Source organism: Ahaetulla prasina, chromosome 1 (genome assembly GCF_028640845.1).
Source record: "Ahaetulla prasina isolate Xishuangbanna chromosome 1, ASM2864084v1, whole genome shotgun sequence".
Taxonomy (NCBI): domain Eukaryota; kingdom Metazoa; phylum Chordata; class Lepidosauria; order Squamata; family Colubridae; genus Ahaetulla; species Ahaetulla prasina.
Window position 1 is genome coordinate 142,788,485 of NC_080539.1, and position 17,830 is coordinate 142,806,314.

General features: G+C 37.3%; 2 protein-coding genes across 5 annotated transcripts in view; one reads left to right on the forward strand and one right to left on the reverse strand.

The window, feature by feature from the left end:
• Positions 1–17,830, forward strand: part of ANGPT2 (angiopoietin 2) — a 92,259-nt gene that overhangs the window by 67,047 nt on the left and 7,382 nt on the right. For both annotated transcript variants that reach the window (XM_058177189.1, XM_058177182.1), the window contains exons 3-8: positions 1,110–1,231; positions 7,421–7,653; positions 9,363–9,493; positions 11,985–12,086; positions 15,775–15,941; positions 17,215–17,345. In XM_058177189.1, the coding sequence (XP_058033172.1) occupies positions 1,110–1,231; positions 7,421–7,653; positions 9,363–9,493; positions 11,985–12,086; positions 15,775–15,941; positions 17,215–17,345 (886 nt within the window). The remainder of the gene's footprint in view (positions 1–1,109; positions 1,232–7,420; positions 7,654–9,362; positions 9,494–11,984; positions 12,087–15,774; positions 15,942–17,214; positions 17,346–17,830) is intronic.
• The window catches only part of MCPH1 (microcephalin 1), a 116,045-nt gene that overhangs the window by 61,962 nt on the left and 36,253 nt on the right, over positions 1–17,830 (reverse strand). The window lies entirely within an intron of this gene.

Sequence of the window (17,830 nt, forward strand, 5' to 3'; positions counted from 1 at the left end):
CCGAAACCATGGTGTCATTCTGGCAAAAAGGAACACGGAGCCTCACTACATACACCCAGAAAACTTCTCTGTGATTACATAGAAAAAAGATATTCCCAATATTGTTTTTAAATAATAAAAAACAATGACTGGAACCATGAAATACTTGATGAAATAGACAGGTTGAATTTCAACTGCTGATTCTCACCATTCCCTTTTTAAAATCTCATTTAAAACATTTCTTTCATTTAAAGCATTTAAAATAAGAATTACTCTGCAGAGGAGAGAAGTCTGACATTATCATCAGGATAGAATTGACATTTTATTGACAGAACATTGCAAGGACAGCTGAGTTTAGCTACATTTGAGCAAGTGCTTTATCTCTATAATTTGGAATTCACCTTAATCAATCACAGAAACAACAGAAAAGAAACTACAAAATCATTCTATTCTAGTCTATTTCACAATCAACTCAGAAATGGTATTATTTCTGCACCACAATCATATCTGGTTGTTGCTTTTATATCCCACTGTTTTTCACCTTTCAATGTAAGATACTACATGGAAGGGTTTCCATTCGTTTTGTCATCAGTGAGGTACACTGAAAAGAAAAATTAAATCTCCAAATCACTCAGTGTGCTGTCTAATTGAATGGGGAGTTGACCTCCTCTGTACTATGAAAAGGCAACTTGATGCCTTCTAGATGTTTGAGACTGCTACTGCCAAAATCACTGATCATGGGTGATGCTGACTTGTGGACATGCAGAAATAGTGAAAAAATACAGTATCTAAAACACATCAGGTTGCTTGACCTTGAAGGTAAATCCAAGGCCCAGTGTAAGCATACATATGTACAGACTCAGTGACCTAAATTAATTCATATCAGCATTATCTTATTGTCGCTTCTACACATGCTTTTGGTTGTATATGAGACCCTTCCTAAAACAAAAGTTATTACAGGTGGAACATAGGTTGACTGCATAAAGTTCATGTAGCTTTATGACTGTATAGCAACACACATTTCAGAAAGTGTTTATTTTCTGCTAATTTGGGTACATTGGGATTATATGGTAATTATTTTTACAATATTGATAGTCATTTATTTTAAATTTTCCTTCCTCCGTACATAGGTGTTAAATCAGACAACACGACTGGAGCTTCAACTGCTGGCCCATTCTATCTCAACTAACAAACTAGAAATGCAGATTTCAGATCAGACCAATGAGATAGGTAAACTGCAAGAAAAAAACAGGTAACAGTTTTTTTTATTGACTCATGAATATAGAAATTAATTATCATTTTCCTATAGGAAGTTATAGTTATAATATCCTCTAACATTACTTTCAAAAAGAAAATGAAATAAAAAAAAATGTCTTTAGCTCAATGCATAAAAATAGGCAAAAACTAAAATTGATAATTAAAAAAAGATATTATTTGTATTTACTGAATTTGCCTCAATGCCAAAACTTGAGGGACTTTTTCTTTATTACCAAATAAACTATTCTATGGAAAACAATTCACATGTCCCTAGGATTTTTCATGCTTGCTTAAACAGTGTAACAGTAAGGATAAATGGATTTCAATTTATTTTACAACATATTTTCAGTTATAGGTAGTCCTTGACTTACAACCATTCATTTAGAGCCCAGGCCCCAGAGTAACAATGGCATGACTTATTGTTTTTCACGTAAGTGTGAACCTCCCCATGGTCACCTGATCAAAATTTGGCACTGTGCCAGGGTCATGTGATCACCATTTGTAACCTTCCCAGCAGGTTTGTGACAAGCAAAGTCAATGGGGGAAGTCAGATTCACTTAATGATTGTACGATTCATTTAACAACTGCAGTGGTTTGCTTAACAACTGTTGCAAAAAAAAAAAAAAAGTAAAATGGGGCAAAACTCACTTAACAAGTGCTTTGTTATGAACTGAAATTTTGGGCTCAGTTGTGGTTGTTAGTCGAAGACTACCAGTACTAGGGATTTTTTTTTTCTAGTTCTGTGAAATTAGTAGAGTAATTTCATTGTTAGCTTAGAAAACAATATTAAAACCTCCTTGAGTGAGATACTACTTTAAATGGTTGTGGGGCTTGTGTGCTCTGAGGAATTGAAGAACTATGCTAGAGATTCATTCCTATTGGATAGATCTCTTCAAAGAAGCCAAATGAAGAATGTCTCTCCCATAAACAAGATGGTAAGACATAATTTACAGAAACCTATAACAGATTGGCCATTGTCCAGGTTAACAAGAACACCCCCCTAAGTGTTGGAATTCTGGACATCTGGTGAAAAATGGGCTACAGGACTGAGCACTCTTGGCTGAGCAACCAGGGCCAGCAGCTGCAGGGCTATGGAAGAAAAGGTGCTTGCCTATCGCAAATATACGAAGATTGAAAACAAAAAACCCTGATCTGTTGTTACAAATCAATAAGAAAAGGATATCTGGAAAAAAATGCACCAGTTCTGGAAAGAACAACATCTAGAATCAGAAATAACAGGAGAGAGGCTAGCAGATCAATGTCAATTTATAAAACAACATATTCACAAAAGCAGAACTGGAAGAACTGCAAAGGTCTACCCAGGGCAAATAAAATGAAGCCTTGCCAAAATTAGTTCAGACTGTACAGACAAACCAGGGGGAGTCAGCAGTAGAGGAAGCCAGCGTGTTGTAGCTCTTGAAAAGTTTTTATTTCCAAACTAGGCACCCTTACTTCTGCCTTCTCAGAAGGAACAAAGTTCTTTCACACAAAAAACATTGAAACAAAGACTAACTGAGCATCTAAAAGAGCACAAAAACAACAGAATAAAGTTGCCTACATTGAAACTTGTTCCAAAAAAACAGCTAGCACAAAACGCCAATACTGTAATATCAAACATAAGCACCAAATCACTGCAAGCAACAAACCAACTAATGTACAGCATGGTTGCAAAAAAAAAAAAAAGAGGCAAAGAGTGTATAACTAAAATGGAGGGTCAGACTGGAAAATAAGATCAGCATGTGATGATCAGATCTAGCAAGCAAGCTAGAACAGATGAAAGAAAAGAAGCTGAAGAACAAAACTAAAAAATATCTGATCAAGAAATATCACCCAGAAACAAAGAAGATTAAGAAAACCCTGGAAGTAATAAAGTAGCAAATAACAAGCAGCAAATACCAGCAGATATGAAGCTTGAGTTGTATACTATAGGACAGTGATGGTTAACCTTTTTGGCACTGAGTGCCGAAACTGGAGTGTGCATGTGCACGCCACAGCACCAGAACCCGGAAGAGAGCAGCTGGCTGGTGCGCATGCACATGATGGAACCCGGAAGAGCCACTGGTGACAGTGTGTGTGCCCACAGAGAGGGCTCTATGTGCCACCTCTGGCACGCATGCCATAGGTTCACTATCACTATAGGCAGAATCTCCTATTTTAGCTGAATCAGAAATTGAAGTTATCATGATGCCCTGTAGAAATAACATCAAGAGTCTGGGTCAAGAAGATTGCTACAAATACTGGGGATCCTTCAGCCTAACAACTCAAGCACAATGAAGTCAATAAGATTTGTACTGAATATATCAAGAGAGTAAAGATGAACTTACAAGACCAGAGTGAGTGGTGAAAATACCATAAAGGCCGTCATGGTGAAAATGGCAGCACCCTCTCTGATGGCACATGAGCCGTCGCCCTAGTTCAGCTCTGCCACACATGCGCGCGTGTCTCCCACCAGCCAGCTGGTCTTTGGGTCTCTGCTGTGCATGTATGGGGGGTGGGCCATGTGCAGGATGCGCATGCATTTAGGGGGGGCAGGACGCATGTGAGGGGGCCATGCGCATAAGCACAAGGGCATGTGCAGGGCTGCGCGTGCATTGCATTTTGGGAGTTTGGGCACACTTGCATGCACTCTTTGGGCACTCAGTCTGGAAAAGGTTAGCCATCACGGCCATAAAGGCAATAAACACCTGGCAATTCCAGTCATTAGAATGGACTCAAGCTGAATAGAAGTCCTGAATAAAAAGATCAGAAAAATAATGACAATGAATCATGCCCTTCATCCACTCTGTCAATTTACCAAGGAGCATAGGTTATTATGGAATGTTATAAGTACATTGGACAGTTAAAAAAGAAAAAAGGGCATTGGAAGAATATCTAAAGGACAGTGAAGAAGATGAAATGAAGTCAGTACACTATATGGCTTACTGAATACAACATCACACCATCAAAGAACACCTGCTTTTATCCCAGGTCCAGTCTAAATATATGGTTGACTATGTGTTCAACCACCACAACCACCATCATCATCACAACAGCAATAATAATATTTTTGGAGGTGCAAGATTTATTATATACTCACAATAGTGAGTAGTAAAAGTCATAATAGTGAATAGTGAAAGTCATAATTGCAAAGGAGTTGCTTCCTGAGACAAAATAGCTCCATCTCTTTTTCATGCATTTCTTTACAGTTGCCTTTCCTGATTTTAAATCCCTTGATATTGAACAACAATACCAGATTCTCAACCACAAGACCAGAGGGCAGCAATAATGAGAGTTTAGTCTAAAAGTAACTAAGAATTCAAGACTGAATGTTTTCCACTACAGGCTTTTAGAGAGCCATCTGGTATAGCGGTGAAGACATCAAGCCAGAAACCAGGTGGTCATAAGATCTAGTCCTACCTTTGGCCCAAAGCCAGTTGGGTGACCGTGAGCGAGTCATTCTCTTTGAGCTCTAGGAAGCAGGCCACCTGGCAAAAGCAAATAGAACCACTCATGGAGAGTCTCAACAGGAGTTTTATGTCCATAGTGGACATGGTCCAGTATGTTACAAGAATCTCGCTAGACTGACTGCATTCCATCGCAAACAGCAAGATAAGGCTTCAGGGATTCTGATTCTGAGCGAGGCCAGGCCTTCCTACAGTGCAATGACTTCAAACTTGAGCCCCTCTTAACACATCCCTGCAGCCTAACTGGAGATTCTACCACACTTGCCAAGAAAACTGCAGGGAGTACTCCAGGCAGTCACCAGGGGTTAGTACTGACTCTAACGCCCTAAGAACAAACAATCAGCTACATTATGAACTCTTATCCAAATTCAATGGAGTTTAACCAACTAGGGATCTGAAATCCTTCCTCCCATTTTTCTTTCTTCCGGATATAGCAAGTCATCCATCTTAATATGTAACCTTCAAGATTCATAACAATTTTTAAACCACTCGTTATAAAAAAGACACCAATCTTGCAGAATGCTTCTTTTTAAATCCAGTACAAGCGAGAAGTATTGATTTTTGCCTTTATCAATATCTGGTGTGCCATGTCAAAGAATTTTGAATCTGTTGTTATTTACTCAAATTATTTGAATGGCAGCTAGTCAACAGAACTATTAACATTTCTTGCTGAGCTGGACCAGCTGGAGAAGTTCAGGGAACTGTGACCTTCACTTATTCCATGAACCTTATGTGTGACCTGCTGTTGGCTGGTTATGCAGTTGGCTGGACCCATGTGTTGAGAAGCCAACCTTACTGTTTGTTAAATTGGACAGCAAGCACATTCATTCAGCTGCATAGTTCTTGCTTTTATAGTGAGTTGTTGACATCTTGGTGGAAAGATAATGGAGATCAACAAGCTGCTTTCCAAAATTAAAAACAATAGAGGCTTATACTTAAGAATAGCATAAGGTAGGCTTGAATTTATAACGAGCCCAACTATTTATTCGGTAGAATTCAGATACATAAAGAACTTCTCACTTCTGGTAAACATTAACGCTGAGGGGAAAGGGCATGTTTTCACATTTGTCTTCACTCTCTTGCTATATTTGTGTATGCTCCTGCTAAGCTTGTTTTATGCAAACAAGATTTGCTCCTGGAGGAGTAAAATCAACATGGTTCATTATTCATATGTCATTTAATGGGATAAGGGAAGGAATAGATTTGGATCACAACAAATGTCATTTACTACTTATTAACAAGTCACAAATATTTGTAGAACAAGAATATTTTGAAACAGACACTATAAAATCTGTTTCCACACTAACTGGGGCAGAGCAAAATAAATCTAGATAGCTAATTCAGAACTTGAATCATTTCAAAGGTGGCACTAACTTGTGCATTTTTCATTGGGACTAGAAGGCTTGAAGACCATAACAGTTGGATATTATGAGAGCAATTCTGTAGGTAGTGTTCTAGATAGATAGGGATAACCATTTGGCACCCATAGACAGGACCTTTTGGTTAGGCATATTTTTGGCAAGCAAGGCTATAGTAGGCAGGGCAGTGAAGGCTTATATCATATAACTGGGCATGGATCAGATTTTAGCATAATGCAGATGTTGGATGGTGATGGAAAGTTTTCAGTTCTGTTGGATTGTGTTCAATCCAGCATCTTTAAAAAAAAATGATCTGAATCATGCTGATTCAAAGTGTTCTGTAAATTGCAAAGAGAGAGAGAGATCGAGAGAGATCAATATAGCATGTGGCCTCCTGTGACTATTTTACAGGTACCCATAATGCTAAAACAGAGATCATAGGTCATTGAAAAGATTCTTAATAGGTATCTATATTGACCCAAGCTCAACTATAGTTATCTGGAAGTGGCATATACTGTACAGAGGTATGTACATATAATAGTTCTAAAGTCGCAGAACTTAAACAGATCATTTTGGCCACTGATTGCAGTCCTATATTCAATAGACTTGTACAATCAGTACTCTAAAACAGTGGATCTCATCCTTTTCTTCACCATGGACCTTCTTTAATTACCTTAAATCATAAAATTCCTTCAAGCCTTCGTGGACCCCCTGTGACAACACTGCATCCCTGCCCCAAGTCCATGGACCACAGGTTGAGAATCACTGCTCTAAAGCATTCTCATTTAAACATGCTTATGTGTCTTGGAGGAATACAAAACTTGGAACTGAATGCAGAATTCAGTGTCCTGAAAACTTTACTATTCATTTTCTAAGGTATCCAATGAACCAGTCTTTAGAGACAGGAATTTTGCATCAATATATATTCCAACTCTTTTTTCACATCTATCAAAATCAGTATAAATTATGGAAAACAAGAACTGTTGTAGATTTACTGCATATTAAATAAAATAATACATATTGTCTTTATTTTACATAGGTTATAAAGTTTGGAGATAGCATTATATTTTTCTCCAGAATAAAACACACAAAGCACTTGGGATCACACTGTTGTTGTATCTCTCCTTATCTGGTGGAAGGAGGGATGAATCAGAAATCAAAGAAATTATGAATTCAAATAATCTTAGTAACTAGGATCTGAGGTTATTTTGCCCCTGCTAATAAAGAGATGTTATGTATGGGGAGGGGCAGGATGTCATTTTTGTAAGTTTTGATTAAGACTATATTTCACCACCATGGGCACTTTCACTAGCTCAGATTATTTATTTAATTTAATTTACATAAAATATTGCAATAAACAAAGCTGATTTTTCTTTTTGCTAGCCTTTTGGAAAAAAAGGTCCTTGAAATGGAAAGCAAACACATATCCCAACTACAATCAATGAAAGAAGAGAAAGATAAGCTTCAGTCACTTGTTTCTAGACAGAACTCCATAATTGAAGAATTAGAGAAACAATTAGTCAACGCTACTGCTAATAATTCATTCCTGCAAAAGCAGCAACATGACCTGAGGGAAACAGTGCAAAACTTGTTTACTATGATTTCTACGCCACAACGTAAGTAAAAAAGAAGATAAGAGTCATTGTTAGTCTGATGATGTAGAATACACAGATGCCATTCTTGGAATGCTAGACAATTGAAGACATTTCATTATCCAAACTAGGTAACATCATCAGTGCACTGATTTGGGTAATGAAACATCTGCAAGAAAACAACCAAGCTCATAAAACATCAAGAACTCCTCGTTTCAATTCTGAGCTACAGATATTTTCCTTAATTGCTTTTGGTTAGCATTTTCTGTTCCCTGCAATTTTCCTTAGCTTCAAAATCCTCCCTTCCCACAGTCACCCTCTGTTTCTTTCCTAATATAAAGCCTAATTATATCACGTTTGTATTGATTTGGGAAAGTTTTATTCCCTACCTATTCCCTAGCCACATATTGGGAATAAAGAAAGGATTAAGAGTGGCCAAACCACCCTGAGTTTGGCACCAATGCTAAATCTTGGGAGTCCGCTTCTATGTGTGGGTGTTAAACCTCATACCATATTAATATGGAAAATAGTAAACCAGTGGGTCATTCAGAGGGACAGAACAAACTCTAACACTGTGAGAATGTAACCACGAAGGGCTGAATTCTGCCAAATACAATTCTCTCTGTTCTCTAGTATCAGAATTAAAACAATTGTTTGAAAAGTCAAAACTGATTCTTTCTAGCTTTGTGTGAGTGTTTTTGCTGTTTCAGCACCCCTTCAAAACAAAATATTTCCTCACGAAAAAGATATGCTATTTTTTTTTGCCAAAATTACTTTACTAGATAGTTAAGTCTAATAGATACAGATATTGAATGAGGATCCAGAATTCAACAGGAGGGAATTATCAGCAGATGTATGGCATCTGTAATGTCTGATCCATTACAGAAATCTTAACAAATGAAAACCAAAATAGTTAGCCGGAACGAAGCAAGTTCATCAGTGGCAAGGCATCCTCAAAATACAATAAAAATACAGTAGAAAACAGAAAGAAAAGTGTGATCAGAGTTTGTCTGATTTTCACATGTGATGCACATGTGACATGCATAACAAGCAGACAGAGCTTTGGCTACCATCTTGACTTTTTAAACTCCATCCTGTGGATACTTTTGCTCAGTGGGCAAGGAATGGTCAGCAAATGATTTGGGGCAGGGGAGCAGGGATACAGGGTAGCAGAATATAACAAAATATTCTGAAGGAAGATAGATCTGATTAAATGACAATCTGAACAAGAACTTTCCACCGGTTACCACATTGTTGGGGATCTGGCTGGTCTTTATAAGCATTCCACAATCAATTCATAAGATATTTGTTTTGTTTAAGGAAGTTGATTCTGTCCAATTAGTCTTACAGTTTAAAAATAGTTTCTTTGAGAACTTCTGAAACTGCTAATGTTTTTGCTGATATTATCTCTTAAGTAGCACACAAACAAGTAAACAAACCATACTGGCTTTAGCGCAATGTGGAAAAAAATATCCTGAACATTTGCCAGTGTCAAGAGGGCTAAGTTCTAATTATCAAAGAAGTGTGGAAAAACAATTAAATGACTGGAAACAAACTTTTATTGTAAGGAAACTAGATTTATAGACCTTACTTAAACAGTAAACAGATTGAAAAGGCTGGAAAAATGGTAGAGATGGGGCAAGTGGAGAAAATAGTATTTAGACCAGATTTCCATTGCAACTGAATTTAAGAGATTTTTATAACAGCTTTCTTAATATGTTTTTGCATTTTAGCATCTAAGAATGCCTTGGTCCCTGGAAAAGAACAGATCAGTTTCAAAGACTGCTCAGAAGCATTCAAAATGGGCTTTACAGCAAGTGGTATTTACACATTACTTATAGCTAATACAGGAGAAGAAAAAAAGGTATTACACTCTCTTGTTTACATTAATCAGAATGGGAAACTCTTTCAGTATCAAATATTTTTGTACAAGTTCTAAATTAAAAAGCTTAATCACTCAGTTTTCAAGGTTAGAAAAAGGAGAATCTTACTTTCAAGTTAACAACATATTGAAAGTATTATCTTAAATCCAGTTCTGATCAGAGATGCTATCTTTAGCATAGTGGAATATGTCAACCATATGCATTTCAAAATTTCACTGGGTTTTATATTAGCACTATGCTCCTATATATTTTTTAAAAACTGTCTCAAAGTGAGGTCAATGTTAGGCCAACAATTAGGCAGGATGATTGATGGGACAATTTTTATTCCCAGACCTGCTACACGGAGTAGAATGATTACAGTGTTTAGACTGCCATCACCCTCTTTATTTGCAGCAGTTTAATGGATTATTCCAGCCTTAGGAGTGTAATCCATCAAACACTATTACCGCTTAGCTTTCATTAATTTTGATGCAACTTGCCTGGAGTCCCATACTACTCCTGGAAAACTGAAGTTCTGCAGAAACAGTCCTAGTGGATTTCATTCTGCCCATGATAACACCAGAATTACTGTCATTACTTTTTTAGGGCAAATATTGATGGCCTTTTTGTAAGTCCGGGATTTACGGTGCTATTGATGTTGCTTTACATCTTATTTTGGTCAGAGAAACAAAATTGCCTTTTATTTGCCAGACTTCAGCTGTTTATGTTTTGATCTTTTCCTGTCAATGCACACTCTGGCCTCTCGAGGGACTTATAAACACCGCAGCACAATGTACGTTGCTAATCTTGTTTTCTTCCCCCTGCAAGCTTTCATTAGGAAGCGCAATGCAAAGCTGACATGCGTGCTTTCTTGTTGAAGCTATACTACTGTGATACTGTTAACATCATCTTGGTTTCCCTATTTCTTGCATTACAAAATAATGGCTAAATCCCTTGTCTTTTTGTATGAAACTCAGGAAGACGTATAAATGGTGCAACATGAGTTTGTTCTTGAAATGGTTGGCCTGCATGTCTTTCATAAATACCTCAAGATGCAGATGCTGTTAGCTCTGTGGGGTGGAGGATTACTGTTGAGAGGTGCAACTCAAAGTCTAATTGGACATCCCCCCTCCCCGGTTCTGATATAATGGATGACATTTACAGTGCATTCAGAAAGTATTCAGACCCCCTTCACTTTTGTCAATTTTATTATGCTGCAGCCTGATTCTACAGTTGTTGGAACTCATTTTTCCCCCCAATCTACACTACCCCATAATGACAAAATAAAAACAGAATTTTAGAAATATCTGTAAATTTATTAAAAAGAAAAAAAATTAAATATCACATTGGCATAAATATTCAAACTGTTCACTCAGTACTTTCTTGAAGTACCGTTGGCAGCAATTACAGTCTCAATGAAGTCTTTATGGATATGATATGACAAAATTTGCACACCAGCAAAGTTGTGAATATTGTGTAAAAACAGGAGACCCTCTTGCACTTTTCAACTGTTAATCAGGCCTTTTAATAATCAAACAATTCAACCCTAACCAAAAAGCCTTATTAAATGTAATTCCTTAAATATCTTGTTAGAACTAGTCATATTATTTCTTTTTTTTGGTCACAATTTTCTATTAGTTTATCAAAATATAAAATACAAAAATACAAAGAAAAATGAAAATAGGAATACAAAGGAGGAAAAAGGGAAGAGGAAAAAGTTTAGGGAAAAAGAAAAAGAAAAGCATTGATTTCTGACTCTTTGGCATAGCAGTATAAGTAATAACATACAACTTCAATGTTTTTTCTATTTTTACCTAATAATACTAGCCATTTCTCTAACAACAAACTTATCACGTCAACAAAACCCAAATCAAAGTTTCATTTTTTTCACCTCGAACACAAAGTCCAGAAGCGAGAAATGGATTTCTAAAGATAGCATGCTTTATATGCCATTATATTACTAATGGAAACCTTAATTCTACAGATTATGCCTGGTAGATATCCCTCCAAAGGAAGAACAACAAAAGGTTTCAAAAAGAAAAACAGAAATGTTTTTTTTTATTATTTCAAAAACAGAAGTGTTTGGAGGATCAAAACTGGAAGCAAAATACAGGATCAACTTGATGGAGAGCTAGACAGCATTCACATCACTCCAGGAACATGTTTTCATTATATGTGCTGATATAAACAGACATAATACTACAGGCCCTGACACAAAGTTTCCTACTACTGTTCAAACTGAAAACAAAAAGAAAGCTGCTTGCTTGTTTGCATGCAAGCATCGCCATACTTCTACAGTCAGTTTTGTTTCTCTGCACAAGGCATAATACTCAAATATAATATGATTATGGGAACTATATTTTGATATCATATGGGAAGTGAAAAAATATGAGCAAGCAAATTTTGCCTCCCATATAGGCATAGTTTTGTTAACACTTTAACTTGGATAAAAATCAGTTGAGTAACAAGTTCTCTATCTGTGTGTCCTGACAGACATATTGTGATATGGAGACGGTGGGAGGAGGCTGGACAATTATTCAGCGACGCTTAGATGGCAATGTAGATTTTGACCGAACATGGGCAGAATATAAAATGGTAAGCAGAACAATATGATAAGCTTTTGATTAGACTCTGGATATATATCTCCTTGGTGCTTTATATGACATAGTCTCACTCTGATCAATTTTAATTTTTTCCTCAGCATTAACATCCAAGAACTTTTTTACTGAAGAAGCCAGAAAGTTAAACCTATAGCCTTTTGCTTGTTAGGCCATGCAGATTAATGTTATATTCAAATATTCTGGACTGGGCATCTCAGAATTCTATAATTTACCCTGGGATGGGTTTTCTTGAATGTGATCACAGGAAAGTTTTTTACAGTATTTTCATTTATTTACAAATATGTGTATGTGTTTTAAAAATATGTAAATAAAGGACTACAGTACCAATGCACAACAGATAGTGCTCCCCTTTCAGATTTGTAGAGGATCCATCCATGCTAAAAGATTCATCTTTGATATTTCTTCTCTCTCTTCCACTGCTGTCTCCATTGAACTGCTTTTATTATAAAAAAAACTTGAATAAAGCCTTAATTTCCCCTCTTGCTTCTGCCTACTTGGATAAACTGTATCTGAATAGCTGAATAGCTGAATTGTATCTGCACATGCCCTGTATTTTCTTTGTTACTGAACTTGAGTACTATCGCCTGATTGTTACCAGCTACTAATAATCTTTTGTCAAGACATATTGTCTCAAGCAAAGCTATCTAATGACATACAACTCAAAACTCTGCAGTAACAAAATTGGAAGAATCCTAAGAATCATCTCAACCATCTCCTTCCTACTTTATATCACTAAAACATGAATATTATTTCCTGTCAATGGAGGAAAATATATGAGGCAATTCTGCTGTAAAATGAAATATAGATTTCATCTTTTGAATATAGGTGGTCTATTAACACAGTAATGTTTAATTTACAACTGTATAACAATAACAATAACAACAACAGAGTTGGAAGGGACCTTGGAGGCCTTCTAGTCCAACCCCCTGCCCAGGCAGGAAACCCTACACCATCTCAGACAGATGGTTATCCAACATTTTCTTAAAAATTTCCAGTGTTGGAGCATTCACAACTTCTGCAGGCAAGTCGTTCCACTTATTAATTGTTCTAACTGTCAGGAAATTTCTCTTTAACTCTAAGTTGCTTCTTTCCTTGATCAGTTTCCACCCATTGCTTCTTGTTCTATCCTCAGGTGCTTTGGAGAACAGCCCGACTCCCTCTTCTTTGTGGCAACCCCTGAGATATTGGAACACTGCTATCATGTCTTCCCTAGTCCTTCTTTTCATTAAACTAGACATACCGAGTTCCTGTAACCGTTCTTCATATGTTTTAGCCTCCAGTCCCCTAATCATCTTTGTTGCTCTTCTCTGCACTCTTTCTAGAGTCTCAGCATCTTTTTTACATCGCGGCGACCAAAACTGAATGCAGTATTCCAAGTGTGGCCTTACCAAGGCATTATAAAGTGGCACTAACACTTCACATGATCTTGATTCTATCCCTCTGTTTATGCAGTCCAGAACTGTGTTGGCTTTTTTAGCAACTGCTGCACACTGCTGGCTTATATGTCAATGGTTGTCCACTAGGACTCTAAGATCCCGCTCACAGGTACTACTACTGAGCAAGGTACCACATATCCGGTACCTGTGCATTTTGGTTTTTTTTGCCTAAATGTAGAACCTTACTTTTTTCACTGTTGAATTTCATTTTGTTAGATAGCGCCCAATGTTCAAGTCTGTCAGGATCGTTCTGTAACTTGAGCCTATCTTCTGGAATGTTGGCTATTCCTGCCAGCTTGGTGTCATCTGCAAATTTGATGAGTTCCCCATCTATCCCCTTGTCCAAGTCATTGATGAAGATGTTGAAGAGTACTGGGCCTAAAACAGAGCTTTGGGGTACTCCACTACATACTTCCCTCCATGTGGATGTAGTTCCATTGAGGACTACACGTTGAGTACGGTTGGTCAGCCACTTACAAATCCATCTGGTGGTGGTGCTGTCTAACCCACATTTTTCTACTTTATCTAGTAGTAGTAGTAGTAGTAGTAGTAGTAGTAGTAATAATAATAATAATAATAATAATAATAATAATAATAATAATAATAATAATAATAATAATTTAATTTGTATACCGCCCTTCTCCCAAATGCCTCAGGGCGGTGAACAGCCAAATAAAAACAACAATCAAATACACACAATACAGATAAAACAGTAGCTAAAAAACTTATTCAAATTTGGCCCAAATTTAAAATACATTTAAAATCCCAAAAAACTAATTAAAAATTTAAAAACCCATAAAAACATCTAAAAATTCTATGCCAGTCCCGCAGGGAAAAATAGGTACGTCTTAAGCTCGCGGCGAAAGGTCCGAAGGTCAGGAAGTTGTTGAAGTCCAGGGGGAAGTTCGTTCCATAGGGTAGGAGCCCCCACAGAGAAGGCCCTTCCCCTGGGGGCCGCCAACCGACATTGCTTGGCTGACGGCACCCCAAGGAGTCCCTCTCTGTGAGAGTGCATGGGTCGGTGGGAGGCAAACGGTGGCAGTAGGCGGTCCCGTAAGTAACCCGGTCCTAAGCCATGGAGCGCTTTAAAGGTGGTAGCCAACACCTTGAAGTGCACCCGGAAGACCACAGGCAGCCAGTGCAGCTTACGCAGGATTGGTGTTATGTGGGAGCTCCGAACAGCTCCCTTTATCACCCGCACAGCTGCATTCTGGACTAACTGGAGTCTCCAGGTGCTCTTCAAGGGGAGCCCCATGTAGAGAGCATTGCAGTAGTCCAGGCGAGAGGTAACAAGAGCATGAGTAGGTTATGGTCTACTTTATCAAATGCTTTACTGAAGCCCAAGTAAATTATATCGACAGCATTCCTCTGGTCTACTAATTTTGTCTCTTTGTCAAAGAATGCAATAAGATTAGTCTGGCATGATCTGTTTTTGACAAACCCATGTTGGCTTTTGGTTATTACTTTGTTTGCTTCTAGGTGTTCGGTGATTTGTTGCTTGATTATCTTTTCCAGAATCTTCCCCGGGATTGAGGTCAGGCTGATAGGTCTGTAGTTTCCTGGATCTGTTTTTTTCCCTTTTTTGAAGATGGGAACTACATCAGCTCTTTTCCAGTCCTCTGGCAGCTCCCCTGTGCTCCAGGATCTTTGAAAGATATAGTTCAGTGGTTCTGAGATTTCGTCTGCCCATTCTTTCAGAACCTTGGGGTGTAATCCATCCGGTCCTGGTGATTTGAACTCGTCTAGGGTAGACAGGTGTTCACTTACCATTTTTTTTCCTATTTTAACTTGTGTTCCTAATCTGTTTTTTGTGGTGCTGTTTTTGATAGGTTGGATTGTTTTTTCCTTTTGTGTAAAGACAGATGCAAAATATGAGTTAAGTAGATCTGCTTTCTCCCTGTTGCTTGTCATCTTCTTGCCACTTTCTCCCAGCAATGGGCCAATTGTTTCCTTGACTTTTTTCTTGTTTTTTATCTGTGTTTTTAACTGTGTTTTTTAAAAAATGTATGATTTTTTTTAATGGCAATTTTCTTGACAGCTAAACAATTAAATGGTTCCACTTGGTTTTCCAATCTCTAAATCTGTGTTAGAACAATTTCACTTTCCCAAATGGAGAAATTCAGAAGGTTTGACCCAATTCAGATGACTTATTTTTTTTAAAGGTGTGAAATGCTGATCTCAAAATGAAATAAAACAATATATTTAAATATCTAATTTGAATTACAGGGATTTGGGAACCCTTCTGGAGAATACTGGCTAGGAAATGAATTAGTTTCTCAGCTAACCAACCAGAAGCAGTATGTTCTGAGAATACAGTTGAAAGACTGGGAAGGAAATGAGGCATATTCTTTATATGAGCATTTTTCCTTAGCAGGTGAAGAACTAAAATACAGGTGAGTCAACACAAACAATTGCAGAGTTGTTCTTCTATGACATTACTTAATTGCATTAATGCTATTTGCACACTATACTTGTGTTATACATAGAAGTGGAAATGAGGGTGATCTGTTTTATGGAAAATGTGTAAATATACATATCCCGTATACAGTCCTCTACTCAGTTTCCATTTTACCTGTCCTTGGTCACTGGTGCATAATTTTCCAAACGATACCAAACAGCCATCACTATTTTGAAAAGTGCTTTAAGAAACTTATTTGCATTTGTATCAAAAAGGGATTTAGAATATTATGATAATGTTAGAAAGTATGCTATGAACCCCACAAAATAGTTGATATATCCGCAATTCTTGTATATTTTCATATTAAATTAACACACTCTCAGGAAGAGATGACTGAAAACAGCTACCAGATATCACTAGATGAGCTTTATGACTAAGAAACAAAATTAACAATCATTTTTACTGCAATCTAACTATTTCCTCATCTGGAAATAGCTGAGTTATATAACAAAGCTTATGCTCACGAAGACAGCCTTCACAAAACAGCTTATTATCTCAATCCTTTATAATAATAACAATAATTTCTACACATACACATGCAAGTATACTTCCTTCTGAAATGTAACCAAATCTCCCTGCTCCTCATCCACCACCTTAACCTCTTCACTCCACTTGTGTTCATATGTACAATCCTCCCCCTCCTCCCATATATAGTGAACATTAGTGGTCCTAACTGGAAGTTGCTTTGTGGCAAAGTGGATGGCAAATAAATTTAATAAATAAATAGATAACCAAAGAAATATAGGTCACTGATTTGATCCACTATTCTCTGCTCTCACTTTTGTATGAATTCCAAAATGATGAAGGATTGATACAATATGTATGAGAAGAACAAAGTAGAATCAATCATAAAAGTCTTTATCAGTAATTTCTTATGTATAGATTTAAAAGTGTTTTCCTGTACAGTACATACCACCTTTTAAATACAGACTTCCATAAACAACTGATTAAGATTTACTACCTCTAGTTATTATTGTTGCTATTTTAAAGCTAGTTCAACAACTCAGGAGAAAATATATTAATCTTTTTTTCACAACAACATATGCTGTTGACAAAAAGTCCCTGGCATACTCTCCAAAAGGCAAATCATAGATTGTTAACCAGAGAAGGGAACAGGATACTTCTTGGAAAATATTTCCTCTCTACAGAAAAGCCAGCACAACCACTTTAGCCTGCAATAATTTGTTTCCCATTTTGCTTGTCTACAGAATCAACCTTAAAGGGCTTACGGGTACAGCCGGCAAAATAAGCAGTATCAGTCAACCAGGAAATGGGTTTAGCACAAAGGATGTAGACAACGACAAATGCATCTGCAAATGTTCACAAATGTTAACAGGAGGTAAGAGCGGCATTTTCTCTTCTTTTCCTATTCTCACACTTTTCTATTTCTGTTGGCACTTTATCTATCCATAAAGTAAAAAGCAGATACATTTGGTCGTGCCAGCTGTTATAATAAAATGGAAAGATTGGAATGACTTGTGTAAGTAAACTAAGGCAAATCAGGATACTATATTGTTGCAGGATCAGGTCTGGTTAGTACTTGGATGGGAGACTACCAGCACTTCAGTCTAGATTGGGAAGCTGAAAGACTTCCCAGATGCCGGGGCAAAAATCTTCTGTACTATGCAAAGCAAACTACACAGACATGGCTGTGTAGATACCTGGACTTGGGCTCCACCAGGAGACTTTAGACCAGCTGAAAACATTGTAACTGAAAAAGTCATTTTTTCAATATCTACCCTGGAGCAGCAGGGAGAATCTGAAAGAGGAGGATAGAGGAACAGGCAAGCATAGTCCATTCAGTGCTGTTTTCACTCTTTTGCA